Below are 23,698 nucleotides of genomic sequence, written 5' to 3'. Positions count from 1 at the left end.
CCCCTAGATATACCAGACCCTATTGGGACTTTCAATGGGGGTCCATTGGGATTAAAATTGCCTAGTAATTATGTACCTGATTCCGATAATGTGTTCATTGGGGCATTTATTAAAAATGTTATGAAGGATATAGTGACACTTGAAAACAAATACAGAAAGGGAGAATGTAAATTGACATCCTATAATTTGAGTAAACCGCAAATGGATGCTTTACAGGAATTAACTAATAATAAGAGTCTTATCATTAAATCTGCAGATAAGGGAGGGGCACTTGTGATCATGGATAAAAAGTCCTATGTGGACGAAATTCAGAGGCAGTTGTCCGATTCGACAACATATCAAATCTTGGATCACAGTCCCCTCCCACGTATCCGCAAGCAAATTAACCAATTAGTGAAAAATGCCATGGAGCTCAAAGTTATTGATGGGACATTAGCAGTCTTTTTAGAGGTCGAACATCCAATCACGCCCGTTTTCTACATTCTTCCGAAGATACACAAAAATTTGAATAATCCCCCTGGGCGCCCCATTGTATCTTGTGTAGGATCCCTTCTTTCTCCTCTCTCTGTATTTGTTGACCGCATTATTAATCCATACGTTAAAGCACACAAGTCATATCTCAAAGATACAGGAGATTTCTTGGATAAGATTCATACATGTACAGAACTAGGGGATAACATATTACTAGTCACGCTTGATGTGGAGAGCCTCTACACCTCCATCCCACATGATGGGGGTGTGGAGGCGATCCGCCTCGAGCTTGACATGGATCCGGCAATGGACAATGCCCAAAAAAAGTTTGTCATACAATGTCTTGAAATGGTTCTGTATAACAATTTCTTTTTGTTCCAAGACCAATACTACGTACAAATACGAGGTACGGCGATGGGATCGAATGTGGCCCCGTCCTACGCGAACATCTTCATGAACAGATTTGAGGAACAATATATCTACACCAACATGTTATTTACGAAATATTGCCATAAATGGTTTCGGTTCATCGATGATGTTTTCGCCATTTGGACGGGGCCACAGTCGACCCTAGAGATGTTTGTTGGAGAAATTAATTCTGCATTAACGTGCATCAAATTCACTTTAGCGTTCAGCTCAGATTGTATCCCGTTTTTGGACACAAGGGTGTCGAGATGTGGTGGGTCCCTGTCGGTTGATCTGTACGTCAAACCAACCGACAGGAATACCCTACTTCACTTTGATTCCTTTCACCCCAAGCAGGTAAAAAAGTCCCTCCCTAAATCCCAGTTCACTAGGGTTAAGCGAATTGTAAGGGACGAGCCCCTGTTGGGCATAAGATTAACTGAGATGCAGGATAAATTCAAAGTACGAGGTTACCCCAATGATATGCTTATGTCTCAACGTAGACAGGTTGAAGAAATGGAGGGAATAAATAGTAGAACGTGCCAGATAACTCAAGAGCAAGATCGTATTCCCTTTGTCTCCAAGTTCAATACCTTATCCCATAATGTTTCAAATATTGTAAAAAACACTGGAAAATATTAAGGGAAGGTCTTCCCAATGTGAGTAGCTTTCAAAAATTTCCCATTATGTCATATAAGAAAAGTAAAACTTTAGCCTCAACACTAGTAAAATCTGACATAGGCAGCCAAAAAATGAAACAAGGCACATTAAGACCAATTAAATGTGACACTTTCCCGTGTCTTGGATGTAACTGTTGTTCTAATTGCCAAAAGGGTGAAGTAGTGCATCATCCCCGACAGGGCATACCATTTAAGATACGTGGTTATTACACATGCGCCACAAGCTTTGTAATATACAGCATTAAATGCCCTTGTGGCTTTCTATATGTTGGTCAAACCTCACGCCCTATTCGTGAAAGAATTAGGGAACATAAATCAGCAATTAGAAGAAAAAAGGTTGACCAAGCAGTTGCCGCACACTTCATAGAGGCGGGACATGGTATTCATCAATTAAAATTCCAGGTATTGGATCATATACCCATGCTTAGACGAGGGGGTGATCGTAAAAAACTTCTATTGAGAAAGGAAGCTCAATGGATTAGGAGACTTGGGACACTGTCCCCACAGGGACTGAACAGGGAATACGATCTACAGGCTATCTTTCGCTGATTTTGTTTTTAAACATTTTTTAATTCGCTATTTTAATTGTTCTTGTTTTTCAGACAACTTGCATATATTGATTGGTCTGTGACCGACAAAGAGTTCACTACGAAACATAATGATTTGAAGTACTTAGTAACAGTATGTATGTAATATACTTTTCTGATACTTTAATGTAACCAATAGGTGGCGTGTTTATGATACAATTTTGTAACCATTATAACAATATGTATGCATTTTGTTGCGAATACTGCTGTACAACCAGTAGATGGCGAAAATTCCCTTTGTATAAAAGGGGTGGTTTTAGAAGGTGATTTTAGAGCTTGAAAAAAGGCCGGTAGGCCTGAAACGTCGCAGACCAGGCTGTTTGCCATATAAATGTACCAATAAAGGCATTTTAAATTGATGGGTGCTGTACGAAAAATTTCTTCACTGAACTTATGGTGGATGTTGGACCGCTAATGGTACGTGCACCTGATACTGCTTTCTAATCAAGGAATTCAGCTGACTCAAGTACACAAGAATAGTAGATGTTCGCATCTAGGACAAAACGGCTGGCAGGGAAAGGGTTAAAGAAAAAAAATCAAACTTGCTCGATCTGTATCTGCCCGATTTTTGGCTTGATATCGATTGGGGGGACCCATTGGGAGTCCCCACACACGGGCAGATAAGATGCCGAATCGGTCTAAAGGACCCATATCAACAGCTTTAATCTGGCCGTGTTTGGCCACCTTAACTCAGAGTTGGAGAGTTGAAAAGCAGGAAGTTGGATTCTGTTCTATTCTGTTCGACATCCAATCACTCCAGCCTTTATACATTACATTTTTGGCTAACTATATCGAAAACATTTTTTTTTATTTTGCACTATTTACCCAGTGTTTTAATTTGTACTAAACCTACAATACACTGAACTGTTCCTTTAATATATATGCTCACAATATTACAATATTACCCAAAGCTGTCTGGAGGAAAAGAAACACATTTTAACTGCAGATGCTTAAAAAAAAAAAAAAGCTTGGGTGCTTTAGGTCATCAGCGTGAAGCTGACTTCTGGTTCAGCACACAGAGGAATTCAAGAGGCCGTTACCTTTTCTCATTCTGTTATGAAGCACTTCGGAAGTCAAATTGAAGCTCAAGATTTAAAAAGAAAACCAAAGGGGAGACTAAGCCTTACTTATATAGAAGTTTGAGGGGAATTCAGTGTTACGTTAACTTGGTGTTACTGGTCCTTTAAAAAGGTTTAGGGGCAATGATCCTCTCCTTAAATAGAAGTCCCTCTCATGACCGTTATCCCATGTTCTATTACTTGACTGGGCGCTCCACATTTTCTGTCAGCTCATGAAACACCAAGGCAACAGTTTCTATACAATTTATTGTTCCCAAGTTGTCCATTTCATTATTCTCCATTAAGGGAGACATTTCAGTGCATGGCAGAAAAGCAAATTTGTTTATGGTTAATGAATATAATATTATTATAGCTGTGTCAGTATGTCTTTCCTTTCATTTTTATCTTGCCATTGTTGCACCGTAATTGTGCGAGAGTAATGGTAAAAAAAAACCAAGCTCCAACAACAATATTGTAGCTGCATTTGGGTGTCTAAATATTGTATAGCGTCTACCTGACATTAATTCACTGTGATCCCCCCTCACCCCACAGAAATTCAGGGGCAGTGATCCCTTCTATCCCTACAAACATCCAGCGACACAATGAACTGCCCCAAAACCTGAGGTAGAGGTTGCAACTTGTACTAAACCTACAATACAAGTTGGCAACCCTGGGAATTTAGTTGCAGGTCCTGTCAAGAGTCCGCAGCCGCCACCAGAACCCATTACTACTTTCCCATGTTTGAATTTGCCGCTCACGAATAGGTAAGCCGCAGTGGAGCGGTCACATGGTAGGATCACATGACCGTGACGTCAGGTCCTTTCCTAGGATAGGAACTAGCCCGCTACCAATGATCTTTTGCACCACAAGATGGCAGCAGTTCCGACGCCGCGTGTTGACGTCAATCCCGGGAGGCGGAGCCGGTGGACGAGCCTGGGCCTGGGAAGAGAAGGGCCGGCAAGGAGCATTATAGCGTTACACTATGGATCGGCTTGAGCAAGTTCCTAGCGGTGGGGTATCTGTATCCTTTATATCAGCCTGGGGTGAGACAGTTCGTACCTTTTTTTGCAGGGTGGGGGGAGAAATGGAAGCGAAGAAAACCAGGGAACCTCTTGTGCCATGTCGAAGCTGCTGTTCGTCGCCAAAAGGCCAGCGACGTTCTAACTGCAGCTGCACTACAGCTCCCAGCATCCTGCGCTCTTTGGCTGGAGGGAGTTGCAGTCCTACAAAAGCATTTGAGGCTGTGTTAAATGGCAAGGTGGCAATTCGAATTCAAAGCAGTCAAGTTCTGTATTGTATACATTGGCTCTAGATGTTGTTATATACTCCAAACCATGAGCCCAGAGACATATTAATTCCCCAGCGAATCAGAGCTCCGGATTCTAAATCCTCTGTTGCTCAGAACCCTGCACAACCACGTTGCCTTATGTGCAGTAATTCACAGCAACCAATAAAAACTTAGCATTTGAAACACGTGACCAGCAAATGCTGCTTGGTTGCTATGGGTTATTACACCTAGGAAGCCTAGTTTTTTTTTTATTATATAATTGTTTTTTACATTGCTGATGGAGTATAAGCCTAGCTTCTGCACTCCTAGTTAATCTGTATCCTGGTTAATATATATTAAGTTGATCTGAGCCCTATGTTCAAAATAACCACATGTGAACTCTATTAGGCCAACAAAGGATTCTGGGCATTTAAGGAGGCGGCATCTGTTTGTCTCCTGTTCATATTTTTTTGCTGGACAACAACCAAAGTGTCCAGATCTGACAAGCGTTGAAAAGGAGTTACAGCTCCTCTCACATTGTCATATGCTGATGCACCATGCACCCACTTACAAGCTGTATCGAGCTAGAGGTTTGGGAGTATATCTCTGACCCAGTAGGTAAGGAAATGTGGTAGAATTTGGCCAAGCAACCTGAGAAAATTTGGACATGTATGACCTATATTTTCAAACCACAAGAAGCTTGAATCTTTGAATTATAGGATAAGCTTACCACTTTACATGGTGGGTCCAGGTGCTCATACCCCAGACCTTCAGCAAGAGGGAGTATGTCACAGAAATTCGATTGTAGGCAGGCACCAATCCGGAACACCATAAAGTAGAATTCAGGAGCCCAAAGTTTAAATCGTACAAAAAGTTTTTATTTTACATTATAGGCTCATAGAGCCTATGATTAAGTGTCCTTGGGTGACACAAAACATTTTTGTACTATTTAAGATTTGGGCTCCTGTATTCTATTTTATGGTGTTCCTGATTGGTGCCTGGCTACAATCGAATTTCTGTGACATGTATAACCTACTCTAAATTATAAATGCAATGAGACATATGGCACTGTGCCATCTAGGTATAAGGCAAATAATACCATGGTTATTTGATTTTGTTCACAATAGTATTTGTCAGGTTGTGATCATGATGGTTTTTATTCTGTGATTAAACTAAGTTATGAAATAGTAACATTGAACATTCTCATTTATTTACTATACTTGGTACCTGTGTCTTTACAGTTTGGTACTAATGCTACAGTGATTAACATGAGCTCAAAATATATTTTTTAGTTAGAGTACGTTCAGTTGTATGTTCTGTTTGAGGTCACCAAAGCTTTCTGAGATCATATAATGTCATCATTACCATTATCCTCTTGCTTCTTCCTGTTTGATACATATACAGTATTTATATCATGGCAATTTTTGTGTTTTGTCACATTAAGTTTTGGTGCATCGCATTGCTTTTCTTTTGTCAGAATTGCCTCGGCCCAAGAATATTGCCCCAAAAGTTTGTCATCTTGCTTGTGTGATTTGCCATTGACAAGAATAGAGTGATCCATGACAGTTCTACATATTTTGATGCCAGAACTTGTGTGGGGCATAAGCAGAAATCCTTCCATCATGATTGATTGTTGCAGAAAACACAGAATTTCCTGTATGTTATGCGATGTCTATTCTGTGCACAGTAACATTTTGTTGCATTTTTACAGCTTTATGTACTTCCTACTGTAAATTAGGTTTAAAGTACTTCCATGAGGCCTCTGTTTTGCTTGACATGTAGTGGAGCATTTTCTAATGACTGATATCTTCAATGATTTTCAGCATGTGTTGCTTCATGTGTTGTTATAACCAAGTGTCAGTTTTGCACAGTGAGAAATGTCAGTTTTTGCACAGTGAGAAATGTTTAAACAGTATTGTAACATAATGCAAATATAACCGGTTATGTCACATAGAGACAGACCAATTGTCCCAGTGTTATTTTTCGTTGATATTTAACTTAGGATGCTTTATGCTATGTGTACATAGGAGCTTGTTTCTGTACGAAGTCTGCTGCGTTTGGCTGTTGCTAATAAAGGGTAAATAATGGCTGGTGAAAATTATATAAAAAATATATATTTATTTGATATAAAAATTATATAAAACAAGTGCTACCATTTGCTCTTTAATATGTAAAATCTTTTTTTCTAAAATAGATCCTTGCTATATGGGCAGTTCCAGAGTTATACAGGGGTTCAGAATGTAGCTATGTTAGCTTTTGTGAGTTTCGGAGAAATGGAACAATATTCTTCTTATTGAATTTTAAAGGATGACTGTCATAAAATTATTTGTAATTTAGTTAAAATAAATATCTTTAAAAAGGCTCATAATTTTAAATGCATTATATTTACAAACACAAGGACAAAAGGACAGTTTAAATCATATTTAAAATTATATTAACAATAAATCAACTATCATTTTTACCAGCCTTCATTCACCTTTAAAAAATATTGCTCGCCCTAAAAGGCAATACCCAACTTCAATGGGCAGTATTCTTGTTGATGTTTTATACATCTGCGCTAATAATAACTATAATGATGGGTACCTACCCATACTTAGATTACACTTAATAACAGTTCTGCTTTTCAGCCTCCTAGAGCCCTTTGTAGGAAAAGGGATTGTGCCTTTTTATAAGTTCACATAGATCTATGAGGTTGCCCTTGCTATACTTATATTGATTAAACACAATTTGGTGTTGTTTCTTGGCAAATACTTTGTTTGTAATAAAGCAGTGACTTTTTGTGCTGTCAGCATTAGAAAAATGCTTGTTTGTTTTTAAACGAGAACAAGTTGCATTACTGTGGTCTTAGTTTGCTGTGCAGTCAGTGTTTAGCAGATGGTGTATGTTTTAGGAAAACCACCCCCTAAACTTGGCTGCTCTTGCTCAGAAATTCCATAATTCATGCAGAAATAAGACCATGCTTATGTAGCCTGTAGTACTATTTTTGTGACTTAATACATTTAGATATTCACATTTATTGTGGGTTTTTTTTGATGCTTTGTTGAATGCTCACATGATTAAAGGAACGGTAACATCAAAAAATTAGTGTTTTAAAGGGAACCCGTCACCCAAAAAATTATTCTAAATCCTATGTTATCATGTTAGTCAAGCATGATAACCTTTTATTACACTGTATACTGGTACATTATTTGAATCTTGTTTTTTTTTTTTTTTTTTTTTTTTTGTAACTTCTATTTTTATTAAAGGAATAAAGAAACACAACATATGATATGCATAAGCAATAAAGATCATACATTATGAAAGAAAAGAGGAGAGAAGTAAAGGACTTCAGATAATTAGTTATCATGGTGTGCCACATACAATATATAGTTCATATAACTGAATTATGACATTAAAAGCATTCAATAGTAATGTAATAAGTAGTTGAGACATCATAACAGCACATGATAACCATGAGAGGTAAGGCTAAGAGAGGTACCTGACTCAGATTTCTTAACTGGCAAACTGGAGGAGATTGTCCCTCACGTACAAGGCTGGGTGTTCATGAAGCTGCATATACTTTTAGTTCCCAAAGAGACCAGACCTTAAGATAGGTTTCAGTTTGATTGCGCAGGAAGGAGATCCTAGATTCGAAAAGTCTATTACTATTAACTCTCCTTTGTACTTCCGACAGTGGCGGCACACTTGGGGATTTCCATCGTGATGCAATTGATATGCGGGTTTCAGTAAGCACTTGATTAAGTAAAACTTGAGTGTTTCTATAAGTCTTAGAAAAAGGCTTACCTAAAAGAAAAGTAGGGACCTCCATAGGAACATTATATCCCAGTAAGTGAATTAACAGAGTTTTCACTGCTTTCCAGAGGGGTTGAATGAGTGGGCAGTCCCAAAATATATGAAATAAAGCACCTTGTTGCCCACAGTTCCTCCAACAGGTAGAAGGGCAGTCTGGAAATAGCTTATAAAGCTTGTCCAGTGTATGGTACCAGCACGTCAGTAATTTATAGATTTGCTCTCTTTGCCTAGTACAGCTCACCATCTTTTTTGCATTAGTCCATTATAGAGTAGTCACTCTGGGAGAGTGGATGTGATAGGAGAAAGTTCAATTTAGACATATATGTGTGTATTAATGGGAGGTCAGAGGGAGGCCGAATCAATAATTAGGCCCTTTTGAGGAAGGCCCTTCCTGGCTAGCTTTTCAAATTCTGTGGGAGATGCCGTAACCGCTGCTTTGTAATAAGGGGTCACGAAGTGGCGTAATTGAAGAAATTCAAGCAGCAACAGTTTATTGGTCGGAGACCTCTCTTGTATCTCCTGTAGCGGAATAATGTTATGGATTCGCTGATCCATAAGATCTCCAACGGTGAAGGAGTTGATGCTTGACCATCTAGTATAGAAAGACAAATCTAAACCAGGTTGAAAGGCAGGGTTTTTAAGTTAAATGAGAGCCAGTGTGGAGCTTGGAATATTAATCGGTAGGGCTTCTGTTTTGTTTAAATTTAGCTTATAACCAGACAAAACACTATACTGATCCAGCAGTTTATGCAAATTAGGAAGTGAAGTCAAAGGCTTGGATAACGTCAATAGAACATCATCAGCAAACATAGCGGTTTTTAATTGCAATTGCCCCAATGTAATGCCTGAGATATCTGGGTTACCTCTTAATCGCCGCAGCCAAAGGCTCTATGCTAAGAGCATATAATAAAGGGGACAGAGGGCAGCCCTGTCTGGTCCCATTCTTTATTAAAATTGGTCTATGCGCCATACCTGGTAGTTAGATGTTGTACTAAGGAAAAAAGGTAGGGCCATTGTAAGCGATCAAATGCCTTTTCTGTATTAAGGCTTAAAATTAATGAGGGAAGTTTTTGGCGGTTGATGATCTCTATAAGGTCTATTGTTCGCCTCGTATTGTCTCCTGCCTGACGTCCCATTATAAAGCCTACCTGGTCGGGATGGATTCGTTTCGGCAAAATGGGGGCCAATCTGTTATTTTTGCAAACAGTTTTAAGTCTGTATTAAGGAGTGCTATGGGCCTATAATTGGTGCATAAAGTATGATCCTTGCCTGATTTGGGAATTAACGTTAAAAAATAAGTAAGGTCTGATGTAGGGATCTGAGTCTTCTTTAGGTAATGATTAAAAATTTTGGTTAAGTAGGGAATAAGAATATGTGAAAAAAATGTATAATATTTATAGGGGAATCCATCTGGGCCTGGTGTTTTTACGGCATATTTTTCAAAGTATATAATACCTCCTCACTAGTGATTGCAGCGTTTAAAGTTTGCAAAACCTCTTGTGAAAATTTAGGGACAGTGAGGCTAGTTAGAAATCGAGTAATATATTCAGAATCGTGGGAAGTAGCCGTTTTGTGTGCGGGTAAGCTATAAAGTTTCTGTTGATACGAATAGAATTGAGTTGCTATTTGTTCCGTGTCATACGTTAAATGCCCTGCAGGAGTCTTTAACGCGTTAATTTTTGCCTGTGCTGTTTGGTCCTTTAATTTACGTGCTAGTAATGTGTGCTGTTTATCACCCTTTTCATAGTAAGAATGCTTGGTCCATAAAATGGCTTTTTCTTCTTTATATCCCAAAGAGGCCAATGTTTTACGTAGCTCAAGAATCTGTGGGAGAACTAAATCCGAGTAAGAGGTGTTATGTTGGGTTTCCAGCTTACGTAGTTGCTGTTCTAAGGAGTTCTAGACCTCAACTCGCTTTTTCTTTAAGTGGGAAGTTAAAGATATAAGTTGACCCTAATAGTAGCCTTGTGGGCTTCCCAGATTGTTGGCAGAGAAGATACTGTACCTTCATTCAATTGAAAATAATTATTGAAGTCCGTTTCAATTTGCTTAAATACCTTGGGGTTATGAAGAACAGTTTCATTCAGGCGCCAGTGGAATTCTCTAGGGGGTGGGGAGGCCAAATTAATCTGTAAAAGTAATGGCGCATGGTCCGACCAAGTAATAGGGAGCAACTCCGTCATAAATGTAAGACGTAGGCAAGGTTGGGAAACAAAAAAATAATCTAATCGAGAGTGAGATTTATAAACTGCAGAATAAAAGGAATATTGGCGTGCTGTGGGGTGATTGATTCGCCATGTGTCAAATAAAGAGGCTTGCCCCATTGTCAGCCTAAAAGATTTAGAAGTGACATGAGCCTGGGGGAGGGGGCGGATCTATCCGTAACCTGTGAATAAAGCATATTGAAATCACCCCCATAATGATGTACCGGTCTGAAAATTGCTGGATCTTAGCAATGAGTTTCCTTAAAAATCGTATTTGGTGCCTATTGGGGGCATAAATATTTAAGAGCAATACCGAAATGGCAGCCCATTTGCCTATTATGATAAGATAATGCCCATTTGGATCTATGGAGGTTTGCTCAACACTCAGTGGGCAATCCTTATGGATAAGAATTGCTACCCCTGCTTTTTTTGTAGGGCCAGAAGCATAATATGCCGTGGGGTAAAATTTAGAGCAGAGTTTACTAGTATTACCAACCTAAGTACCCTTTTGTAATGCTGTTCAAGCCTTTAACATTCAATTAAATTATAATCACCATAGTGAGATTATAGCGAATGTGCTAAAGTATATATAGTGATTGAATAAGAAAGGCCGCCTGAGGTCAAGCTCCCCTCCAATAGATAAAACATCCGTCACAACCAGTTTAAACCATGAAAGCCATCCATAGCATTTTCCCATAGATAACATCGGTTTACATAATTCAGCAAGGCAACATTGGTTATAGAAATGCTCAAAGTATATAAACATATGGGTTCCAGCCATTTGAAGCGTTACCTCTGGTATATAGTGAGTACAGAGCAGAGCAGGAAAGGTTGGTAGAAAAGAAAGTAGAGAAAGCGTAAGAATATATCCTAAAATGAACCAAAGAAATGACAACTTTAACAGAGATGTAAGTTATATTCAAATATAACAATACGTAGAAAGTTCAGATAGAAGTGGAAATGGAACAAAACCAGTTCCACTATGTGGGGGGTATGGTAGACCAAACCTTAGCAGAACCACAACAGTGATGTAGGGTTTTTTGTAGAGATCTCTCCATGGGGACCTTTAAGATTGTATCCAAAATAAAGGGTAGCAGAGGTGTCTGCTTTTAGTTAAAGTTCTGTTTACGAGGGAGAAGGGCTAAGCCTTGACCTGGAAGTTTGAGGATTCTCAGGAACCTTGCATTAGTGGAGGGCTGCGATGCTTCACGGCCTGGGAGGAGGAAGATTTGGGGCTTAAGCTGAGACCCAGGGCCCTGAGGAATTTATGGCCTTCCTGAGGATGTAGTAGAACGGGGGTTTGACCCATTTGGGTTATCGTTAACTTAAATGGATATCCCCATCTGTAAGGGATTTTAAGGTCCCGGAGTATCTGCGTGATCGGTTTTAATTCCTGTCTCTTGGCCAGCGTTATTGGTGAGATGTCTGCATATATTTGTAGTTTGTGATTACGAAACTCAGTAAAAGCTGTGTTGCGTGTTTTCATCAATATAGCTTCCTTGTGCTCAAAATAGTGAAAACAGACAATTACATCACGTGGGGGTTTTATTCCCATAGGTTTAGGGGCTAATGAGCGGTGAGCCCTGTCAAATCGCCAAGAATCCGGCGGAAATTCCGGGCAAGTAGTTCAGAATAAACCCTTCAAGTAAGTCGGAAGCTCAAATGGAGGTACTTCCTCAGGGACTCCCCTTATTCTAAGGTTCTGCCACCTAGACCGATTTTCCTGGTCTTCGCATAAGCTACGCAGTTGTATTATTTCCTCTTTGAAATAAGCATTTAAAACATTCCTCAACATTAGCTATACGTTGTACAATGTCGTCGGTAAATGTCTCTAGTTTGTCCGTACGCTCCCCAATATCAGTAACATCTTTTTGTATCTCTTTGATCGCCAAGGCCACCGCCGATGAAACTGCCTGTGCAATTGTTATTTGCAGGGATGCTTGGAGGCGGCCTAGTTGCTCGCTTTAAATCTGGGCTGCAACTGGAAGACTGTCCTCTGTTTGTTGCTGGCCAGGCTGGCTAGGGGAAGGAGCCGGTGATTCAAATAGCGGGGAATGCACAGTACTTACGGAGTCAGGAGGAGATCCATCAGCGTCTCCTGTTTCCTGTAGCGCTGGCTCCAATCTCTCTTCGCTTATCTGCACCTACCGTTTTGCGAAGAAAAGGCAACATGGTTGTGCGCTGGTCTTTGAGCTTCTTTTTTCCCATCTTTGGATTTATGGGCACCTCTGGTACTGTCTTGACCCGATTGACATTAAATGTGCTCGATCGACAGCTAGTTTTCGGGTAAATTAAGGTACCCAATGCGGAGCTCTCAACAAGTGCGTGCTTTCTTCACTGTGGCTGGCCACGCCCCCTATTTGAATCTTGTTTTAATCAGTCTGGGAACTCCTAATTATAGCAAGCAGGCAGGAGCCATTTTGTGGACACTGTTATTAAGGCAAGCCATCTGGCCGGTATTTTTCTGGTCTGGCCAGTAAAAATGATGGTTGATCCCAATGTTATTAATAGGGAAAAAAGATAAATGTACAGGAAGGCCGGTATTTTTTTCCAGAAAAGGTGGCAACCCTAGCCTTTTATCATCTCAGAATTTTGCTTGTTCTTCCTCTGGATCAATTGGCAGTCAGGCAAGTTAAAGGGTTGAACTTGATGGACGTGTGTCTTTTTTCAACCTAACTTACTATGTTACATTATATGGTCATTCCTTTAACACACACTTTCATTTTTTATTGGTGTTACTGTTCCTTTAACAACTCTGAGCTCATTAATCTATTTTATAAGTCTGAAGCACATGTGTATTTGTGTGTAGCATCTACTAAACACTAAATGTTTGGGTACACAGATCTTTTTTACATCAGGGTTTGCCATTCAGTTGTTGTCAAGCTATTGCACTAATTGTTATTGAGCAGTTTAGGGCTCTTAAACATGGGTGTTCATTATGTGTTTAACACATTTTTAAACGCATGCTTGAGTGCAACTAAACACATTCGCTATTTGATTTCATTATATTCTTCCTGGTTGTACTTATGATCATTCTGTTTAGATGCAGCTTGCACTTGACAAGCGTTCAGCTATCAATAAAATAGAATAGAGGGTTGTGTTTGGAATGGACACAAATTTGATTAGTTCCTTTAAAAAAAATTCATGAAACTTGTTTTTCGTGCTCAGCAAGTGGAGAAAAAATGCCAGTGTGTAAGAGTACGAAGACTATATAGAGGGTTTACCATTGGATGCATGGAATTCTAGTCCAAATATATTTGAAGGTCTGAATATTGGTGGTAGTCACACCACAGCTAAAGGGCAACTGATATTATAGGGAATGAAAAGGCATCCCAGTAAGGTCATGGATTCTATTAGAATCCCTCAAAATAATTTATTTTGCAATATTCTACAATTATTTTTACCTCTCCCTCCAGTACCCATTGGTACATTAGCTCTGTTACTGCCAAAGATCTGCTTTGTGTTCTCTGTGTCTTCTGTCTAAAGGTGGCCATATTCTATAAGATCCACTAATTTAGCAAACAGATGCCGATGGGATGAGGGCCACATCAACTATCCAATGCAGTTCTTGATCGCAGGGGAAAATCAAACCTGCCAGATCATCGGTCGCGGAGGCCCTTTGGAAGGCACAAGTCACATGACATGGGGCAGCTGGGAAATTGATAAAATGTCTAGCCCCATGTCAGATTTCAAAATTGAATATAAAAAAATCTGTTTGCTCTTTTGATAAATGGATTTAAGTGCAGAATCAGAATTCTGCTGAGCAGCACTATTAACTGATACATTTTGAAAAAAAATTTTTTCCCATGACAGTATCCCTTTAAGTAAAAAGTTTAGTGAAGATCAGATGAGTGTCTTTGGTGTTGCCCAGCATCTTCGTTGACAATAATAATCCCATGTTTTACACTGTATTGTACGGTTTTGTTTCACAATGCAAATCAGCAAGCAGTCTAATAGTCTTCTAAAAAGTATACCGGTATCTGAAAGTTGCTGCTTACTCCTCCTCAGCCATTCTCCTCCGTGCTCAAAGCTGACACGACAAAACTAGCTCACAAACTTGAACGCAGAGCACGGAGGGTTAAGAGGGGAAGGGGCTGAGGAGGGAGGACTGAGTGACGAGAGCTGAGTGGGGAGGGGCTGTGGGCTAAGGAAGAAGGATCAAGCCACGAGGGGGGAGATTACAACAACAAGTATGGGCAGCACGGAGGAGTCATTGCATGCTTCAGATCAGTGAGTAAGCAGCAAATTTAACATACCGGTATACTTTTTAGTTCTTCCCTAGCAGAGCGCACGCAGGAGCATGTCCTTTTCCGATCAGTTGACTCGAGTATAAGCCGAGGTAGACTTTTTCAGCACAATTTGGGTGCTGAAAAACTCTGCTTATACTCGATTATATACGGCAGGTAAAATTAACTGATTTTTCTGTGTTTGTGTTCAAGCATTTTTCAAATTGTAGATCATTGTATTTATTCTGTGCACCAGTGTGAAATACGTACAAACTCTGTATATATTATATGTGTGTGGCTTTATGCGTGTTAACCAAATATCAATTTCAGCATGTATGACATGCAAAGTATGCCGGGAATCACTTTAAACTGGTCGCTGTATCCTAACCATATTTAATGTGTTTCAAGGCAAGATAAAGCAGAATTTTACATACAGTCTGAATCTCGGATAAGATCAGCTAAAATATATCTTTATCTTTATATATCTGTTATCTTTTGTTTGCCCTGAAGTGTCAGGTTATTGACAGGTAGTAACCAGTTTTAACAAACAGAAAGTGTTAAAGCCAATTACAGGACTGATAGGTCTCAAAAATGAAATTAGTTTGTAGCATTTCAAAATAATGCACTATAACACTGTATTTACACACACAATGCAGTGGGGGTCATTTATCAACACTGGGTAGTAACCCATGGCAACCAATCGGATTGTTGCATTCATTGTTCTACTCACAGCTGGCTAGTTACCTTTAGCACTGATTGGTTGCTATAGGTAACTGTTCATTGGTAAATTTGCAATTTTTATTCAAGAAAAAGTGAATTTGCAGGTTTGTTAGAGCTGCATAGGTGTTGCTAGTTATGACAACCACCTGCTTGGCCTGTGTAGAGGACTGATAGGTCTCAAAAATGAAATTAGTTTGTAGCATTTCAAAATAATGCACTATAACACTGTATTTACACACACAATACAGTGGGGGTCATTTATCAACACTGGGTAGTAACCCATGGCAACCAATCGGATTGTTGCATTCATTGTTCTACTCACAGCTGGCTAGCTACCTTTAGCACTGATTGGTTGCTATAGGTAACTGTCCATTGGTAAATTTGCAATTTTTATTCCAGAAAAAATGAATTTGCAGGTTTGTTGGAGCTGCATAGGTGTTACTAGTTATGACAAGCACCTGCTTGGCCTGTGTAGATAGTCATAGAACAATTATTGATCCTTATCTTTATATGTTGTGTTTTTATATTGTTTGCATTCATCCTGATCTTTTTGGAAGATATATATACCTTTTTGGGACTGGCTTGATTTTTGTCCAGGTAGGCAGTTTTTTCAGTGCAAAACACCAAACTGCACTGTGTTTTTATTGCCGATATACATTGATCAGCTATTGTACCATAGGAAACAGTGTTTTTTTAATGATGTTTTATGTACAGATTTAATATTCAGTATATTTTTGCGACATATATGTCCAAGTAATGGCTGGAACTTATTGCACATGGTGATTAGTCAGGTTTGAACATTTTGGTTGTGCTTTAAAGGAAAACTATACCCCCCAAACAATGTAGGTCTCTATTAAAAGATACTGAGTAAAACAGCTCATGTGTAAAACCCTGCTTCATGTAAATGAACCATTATCATAATAATATACTTTTTTAGTAGTATGTGCCATTGGGTAATCATAAATAGAAAATTGCCATTTTAAAAAATAAGGGCCGCCCCCTGAGATCGTAAGATTCACTGTGCTCACATACAAACCACATGTAAGGTCACATGAGCCAATTAACAGACAGAGTTCTGCCTTTTGCTTCCTCACTTCTTCCTGTTACAGTTAGTGTTGTAGTATTTCTGGACAGGTGATCTCTGAGGCAGCACAGATAGAGTCACGAAATGGTGGTTCAAGGCAAGAGATGTAAAAGAGAATATTTATGTAAATATATATTCCAGTTTGGTAAGATTCTTTAATATGTCATTCAATTTGATATAAACTATCTGTTGCTTAAGTATTCATTTTGGGGATATAGTTTTCCTTTAACAAGTGATTATGATCTATCCATCTGCTGTCATTTGAACCATTACTGAAGCTTAAAGTATAAAGAATTATAACTTTAGTAATGGGACATGGACTAATTTGTAGATCTTCAGTTGCTGCTAACAAGACTCTAAGAGCCTTTATGTGCATTGATTTAGGCAAATTATGTTCATTTTATTATTGTATATATTTTGACTCTGCATTTGCAGGTAAATGTTTGTGTTTCAGCAGTTTAAAATGTCTAAATGACTGTCTACTCTGCTGTTGCTGAGTATTTTCCTTGACCACCTTAATTGACTTAAGGCTATTGAATTGAAGTCTGGATGTAAAGAACCTTGCCTTCTCATCTTAAGCCAGTTGCATGATGGCCAATATGCGTAAGTAAAACACAAACCTGGTGTGAATTCTACGTTGAGTAACTACATAGTGTGTTTGGGCATACCAAGCAATAAGATCAAAACTGACCAAAATATTAGGCTTGACAGGTGTCAAGTAATGTGTTGCAGTTAGGGTACTCCATTTTTTTTTTTTTTTTTAAATAGAGCATTGCCCCTCCATCATTCATCCTTCCTCCTTTATACCCCTGAGATCTTGAGTCAGGTGCACATTCTTTGTTACTGTGTCATCATGGAAGGGCAACTTAATTCATAAGATCAGAATTATACTAACTATTAGCTAATTGAGCTTTTAGCTATTTAGCTTATTTTAACATTGGCCATTTTATATCATTTAAAGCATTTTGTCTAGTTTATAAAACTGAATATGACCAAGCATAATAATATTTAAAGGAACACCTTAGGTCACATTTTTTGGACCCCCTTTTGTGCTCCAAGTTTGGTCCAGGGACAAGCTTAACTCATTGCTGTGTCAGTCATTCAGTTATAGTTCCAATAATATCTAGGGCAATATATAAATATGTTCTACAAATCTTACCGTAAATGGACTTCAAGATGGGCTTCGATTACCAACCAAATAAACATTATCCATAAATTTAAACCCAAACTGGCCTTCATGATGCTTCTTCAGCTGCTGTTTTGCTCTCACACCCTGGGCCAATCCTTAAAGTTTGAGAAACACTACTTTTGATTTACTTGTAACCTATACAGAAAGATAGATCTGTCTGAAATAGTTATTGCGTAGGTGAATGTACAATCTTTTATTCAATAATTATATGGGTTTTTTTTTGTGGAACTCGTCTTCTCTTTTCTTGCTAAGAATAGACTGTCAATCTGATAATAGAAACGTAAAAAAGTATTAAATCTATACAATTCCTCTAAAAGACACATATTTGAAGTATTCTTATTGACTTTCTATTTAATGTTAGACTTCATGTGAGATAATTCCTAAGCAGACATGGCTTACCAGATCAATTCTATGTATCACCTAGTTTAAGCTCATAATTGATGTGATCATTTAGAAGTCATTTAGGTGAGGCATGTGTGCATCTATATCAGGGGTGTTCAATCTTTTGACTTCCCTGGGCCACATTGGAAAAAGAAAAATTGTCCGGGGGCCACGCATGAAATACACAAACACTTTTGATTTGTAAAAGTAAAGAAAATACACAGAAAAGAACTGCAATACCAGTTGGATAACAAGATGGAGCTATACACTGGAATAATGGGCATCTGGATATTAAATAAACTTATCATTGTATTATTATTATGACGTTTTTTCGGGAACTGAGACTTTCATGCTGGGCCGCATTCATATCCTTCCTGGGCCGCATGTGGCCCTCGGGCCGCAGTTTGGACACCCCTGATCTATATGTAACATATATGTAATGCTGCTGCTAGACCTGACTGGTAAATTAACTGAGATACTCTGTTTGGCATTCATAGTAAAGTTCCATTATTTTTGTGAGAAAATATTTTTTTTCTTGCAACTTAGACCTAATGTATCTGTGGCCTTGTGAATTATTTCAATAAAAACATTGCTGAGTGCTAAGATTTCATCCTGCAGCTCTAGATGGGAATGTTCTTTTTCCAGTTAGTGGAAAAGTTTCCATGTTGGCAATGATTTTTTCATGAAGGTAGAATTCAGAACAAATTGTGCACTTTTAGCATTAATCTACCTTTCATCGACATGTTAGTTGGCAGCAAGGAGAACAGGGCTTTGTTCCTTTTTTTTCTGTTACACCTGTTATAAATGCAGGTGTAACAGGTAAATATGATTTCTGCTAACATTGATCTGACCTTTTGTAAAATTGAACAAAAACAAAAGTATTGATCAGTTGCTAGAATTTTCACACCTACGGAGCACCTTTCCATTTTTAGTTCTGTGGATTTTATAGTTTAAGAATTACATTTCTTAGTAATAAGTTATTCCTGCTGATTTGTTTAAAGTATAACTAACTTTAAGGAAGTAGGGCAGAAATATAGTAGGCTTCTCTATCATCCCAAGGCAACCACAGCCCTTTAGCAGGGAAGATCTGTGCTTCCAAATATGCCCCAATAGCTCCCCATCTTCTTTTCTGGTGATTCGCTGCACATGCTCTGTGCTGCTGTCACTTACTGAGCTTAGGGACCAGCTCACAATATACTAAATATTTATAATATAAATTTCACAATATAAGGGTAAATTAGTAAATAATTCAGATTATCGGTACATGGCAGCTCAGAAACCCAGTACATTTAGCATCAGAATTTAATAATCAGCCCTGTAGCATCAGCAACGGGCAGACCTTATTTTCTGCTTAATGTTTAGCAACAATCCCTAAGCTTAGCTTCTCAATAGCTGCTCAAAGCACAATGAGCATGGGTGTGTCACATATTCTCCTAACAAAATCTATGAGAAACTCCTGTGACAACATTAAAGACCTGGGTCATTAATCATTGTGGAGATGCTGAACCTATAGGCTGTTTCAATAAGTTGGCATTTAATATTCAATAAATATGGCATTTATAGCTATTTACATTTTTACGCTTTAGTTCTCTTTAAAGCCCCCATAATTACTCTTAAAACATCCTCAAAATGGAAAGCTTAACCTCAATGAAAGTGGACTTGAACAACTAAAATAGAGACTTTAAGGGTCAAAAAGTAAACCTAAAAAAACCTTTCTGTACACCCCCATGACACCATCTTTCTTCCATCCTCTGATTGTGTGGGTTGGATGGGGAGAAGAGAATAATGATTTAGAAACCCTTATAACTGCCCATTGAAGGAAGTTTGAGGTAACAAATTCCATTGCATCCACACCTGAGTTGATTAAAGGGGTTGTTCAACTTCCAAACTCTTTTCACGTCAGATTTTTTTAGATTGTTTAAGATAAATAAAGACTTTCAACAGGTTTTCATTCATTTATTTCAACTGCTTTTCATATTGCATTCATTCAAGCATTCATTCATTCATTCATTCATTCATTCATTTACAGTTTTTCCAAAAATTAGAGTTTAAAGTTCCTGTCTCTAGTGTTTTGGTCTGACAGCTCAGTAGTCCAGGAGCCGAGATCAACTAATGTATCAATTTAGTTACAGGGATGGTGACCCACCTCCCAGAGCTGCTTGACAAAGACATAAAAAAATGACAAATTAAACTTTAAACTTTGATATTCAAAAAACAGTTACAAATAGAAAAATAGAAGGTTACTGAAAAACATTTTTATTTTTGGTGAACTCCCTGAAACCAACTGAACTGAAAAAAGTGTTAAAGGGGTGGTTCACCTTTAAATAAACTTTTAGTATGTACTAGAATGGCCAATTCTAAGCAACTTTTCCATTGGTTTTCATTATTTATTTTAGTAGTTTTATAATTATTTGCCTTTTCCCTCTGACTCTTTCCAGCTTTCAAATGGGTGTCGCTGGCCCCATCTAAAAAGCAAACACTCTGTAAGGCTACAAATGTATTGTTATTTCTAATTTGTATTACTCATCTTTCTAGTAAGGTCCTCTCCTATACATATTCCAGTCTCTTTTTCAAATCAATGCATGGTTACTAGGGTAATTTGGACCCTAGAAACCAGATTGTTTATAATTCAAATTGAAGAGCTGCTGAATAAAAAGCAAAATATCTCGAAAACCTTAAGTAATAAAAAATGAAAGCAAATTGTTTCAGAACAATACATCAAACTAAAAGTTAACTCAAAGGTGAACAACCCCTTTAAAAGGTGAATAGCCTCTTTAAATATTGATTTAAGTTTTCAGTTTCAGCAAAGACCACTGGCCTTTAGTGCGGTGTTATGTACCACTGAAACATCCATTACTCTCCTAGCTACCAATGAATTTAGTGTATTAAAAAGAGTATTAAATCTCTCTCTCTCTCTGCAACATAAAATAAACTCATACACATTATCTCATACATGATTGTCTTTAGCATTTGTTGTTACTTTTTTTTTCTCATTTTTACAGTTTTGTACAGTAAAAGTGTTTAGTCGGGTAGCGTAATCATGTTGTCAGTGGAAGCTCATCTTCTTCTATCCATGTCTGCGGACATCTCTTGGGTTGTGTCTGCTTATAATGACAGTCATTGTACAAAGTTTCCCATAACCATGGCCATAGAGAGAAAAAGAGGCTTGTGATTGCACAGTAATTATGCAGCAGTCCACCACCATGACCACAGACAGGAAAGGAGGCTTCTACTGGTAGTATAAGTAGGTGGTTAGCCAGAAAACAAATACTTTGAAACAAAATTGTAATTTAAAAAGAAACAAGCAAAAGAATAGTATATCTTTTATATATAATTAGTTTTTTTTATATCGCAGTCCTTGACGAATTAAGTCCTTTTAAATTTACAGTCCATCACAAGAGGTTTATACTCAAAAGAGGCTCTTGACTGCCTTCTGACCTGATCACACTATTATGCACCAGCTTACACTTATTTATTGATATGTTTTCTCTTAAACATGGTAAAATAATGGTGCACTAAGAGAGTTCTGCCTTTTAGGGTTTTTGTATAAACATACATAATCTGTTGCGATTAGTTTTGCAATATTAATGTTTTTGTTTGTATACCATTTGGAGTCTTGTCTTGAATGGCCTACTCAAGGGTAGGTGTTCAGTAGTGTATTTAGTCAATTAAATTCTACTTGGGTGCATGACCTTTCACCCCATTGTAAACCCTATAAGGTTGCTATATTGACCCTATAGAGAACAAAATTATATGTATGCATTGTCCACTTTCCAGCCCCCCTGACTAGGAAGGATTCTGTTTTCAAGCTAGCATTGGTCACTGCTACATTGGCCATGAGGGCAGAGCCACCTGTTTAACTGTAAGAACAGTTCTTTTTCTGCACTTTGGAGAGATATCTCTATGCTCTTAATGGTGTCTCCCTTTATCTTCTGCATTCCTTTGTATAATGTTCCCATGTAAAAGTACATATAAACCCAGTGATATCTTTGTTCAATGATCTGACTTTTGTTGAGTTCAGAATCCACTTAGCACATGTTAAATAAACATGTCAATCTTTCTCAAGTGATATCCAGTAACTGAATTTCCCAGACAACCTTAACTTATGAGAGAGGGTATGTACCTAATGTACAGAATCTAATTCCAAAGACTGCACTACAGTTGTAATAAGTGTTTATTGTTTTGCCATTGACCTTTTGTCACACTGCAGAAGTGTGGGTATGGTGTCAATCTTTTGAGTTTCTGGAAATGATCAGGAGAGCATCATCAGATCTTTGGAATAAGTATCACACTATAATGAAGACAGAAAAGTTCACACTAAAATATATCATTTATGTTTGCATTGATTAAATCTCTATAATACCTGATGTACTTTCAGGCTGGATTTGCTTTTATTCTGTATTACCATATGCTTTCTCTCCTGTATTTGTTTATTAGTATTATACAGCTTTCTGTTGTTGAGCTATGAATGCGTTTAAATTCCGTAAACGCAAAAGCTCAATAAAAAGTGCCTGGGATCTGATTTTAAGTGTGAAGTGTTTCTGTGTAAGTGGTATCTGCATAAAACAGAGAACTGTATTGAGAAAAGCTGCATGATCATGGAAAGTAGGTTAGAATAAACTGACTAAATGTTTAGAACTAATTAAAGGCATGCAACCATTCATTTTGAAATGATGTACTATACTAAATAGAGATCCATCTCTTTTCTTTCTAGGCTAGTTATTCACAATCAAGGGAAAAATTCAGTCAGCGAAGATATTTTGCCTATAACCAGCAACTTTAAATTTGTGCAAGGTATTGTATAAACAAGGCTACAGCACTAGTAGCACATTTTGAAAGACAATAAATATGCAAACATGCTGTATGCTATTGGTATCCTCCTATAAATGCAATATGCTGCTTACTGCAGTGACATTATACCCTAGGCAAGAGCTATAACCAGGCAAATAAAGAAAAGTAAAAATAAATATATAAGAAAAGGCTGCACTGTTTAGCTTTGTGTTACACTTTCATTGTTCCTGATTAAAATGCTAATTGGGAAATGTAAATGCACCAATACTTTTTAAATGAGAGTGATGCTAGAGAAGTAGGTGAGGAAATGTTTTAAAACAGTGTTTTGGCACTGCCTTGTGTCAGAATTTGTATCTTTAGATTTAATTAAGTGTTTGTTTTGTTTAAACTTCTAACAACTTTATTTCGCACTAAATCTGTAATATCACTTGGGGCTCTCTGATAATAAGCTTTTTACTAGCAGACTTTCACTCTCCACTTCAACTCGCAGTAAAGAGAGTGAGCAGTATTTAATAGGTGCAGAATTATTATGCTTGGTTCTCCAGACTGGCAGTCATTTCAGATTTACAGATAAATTGTTTTAGTTCTTTGCAACCATGGATTGTGTTGGATATCCAGTGAAAAATCCCCTCTAGTCGTTAAGCAGTAATATTCTCATCTGTCAATTTTGGTTTAGTACTTATTTCTTATATTTTGTATTTCAGAAGCAGAAGAGACACTTCTCATTGACATTCCAACAAATAGTAAGTAGAAAAACATTTCTTTATGTAAAGCACACATATGTGTATGTAGAAGAACAACGTATGAACAAGACTTTTTTTTTTACTTGCCCAGAAATTTAAA

The 23,698-nt window shown here is 37.9% G+C and overlaps 1 protein-coding gene across 5 annotated transcripts in view; it reads left to right on the top strand.

Annotated features, from left to right (window-relative positions):
- The first annotated feature begins 4,068 nt into the window (after positions 1 to 4,068).
- The window catches only part of ocrl.S (oculocerebrorenal syndrome of Lowe S homeolog), a 48,065-nt gene continuing 28,435 nt past the window's right edge, over positions 4,069 to 23,698 (top strand). For 3 of the 5 annotated variants that reach the window (XM_018232988.2, XM_018232989.2, XM_018232987.2), the window contains exons 1-4: positions 4,069 to 4,222; positions 17,024 to 17,097; positions 22,779 to 22,858; positions 23,560 to 23,598. In XM_018232988.2, coding sequence (XP_018088477.1) covers positions 4,184 to 4,222; positions 17,024 to 17,097; positions 22,779 to 22,858; positions 23,560 to 23,598 — 232 coding nt within the window. In that variant the 5' untranslated portion in view covers positions 4,069 to 4,183. Of the gene's footprint in view, positions 4,245 to 17,023; positions 17,098 to 22,778; positions 22,859 to 23,559; positions 23,599 to 23,698 lie in introns of all 5 variants that reach the window. The other 2 variants (XM_041575144.1, XM_041575145.1) reach the window with 2 other exon arrangements.

This window comes from Xenopus laevis, chromosome 8S (genome assembly GCF_017654675.1).
Source record: "Xenopus laevis strain J_2021 chromosome 8S, Xenopus_laevis_v10.1, whole genome shotgun sequence".
NCBI classification, from domain to species: Eukaryota; Metazoa; Chordata; class Amphibia; order Anura; family Pipidae; genus Xenopus; species Xenopus laevis.
Note: the sequence above shows the minus strand (reverse complement) of the source record. Positions and strands in the feature narration are given on the sequence as shown.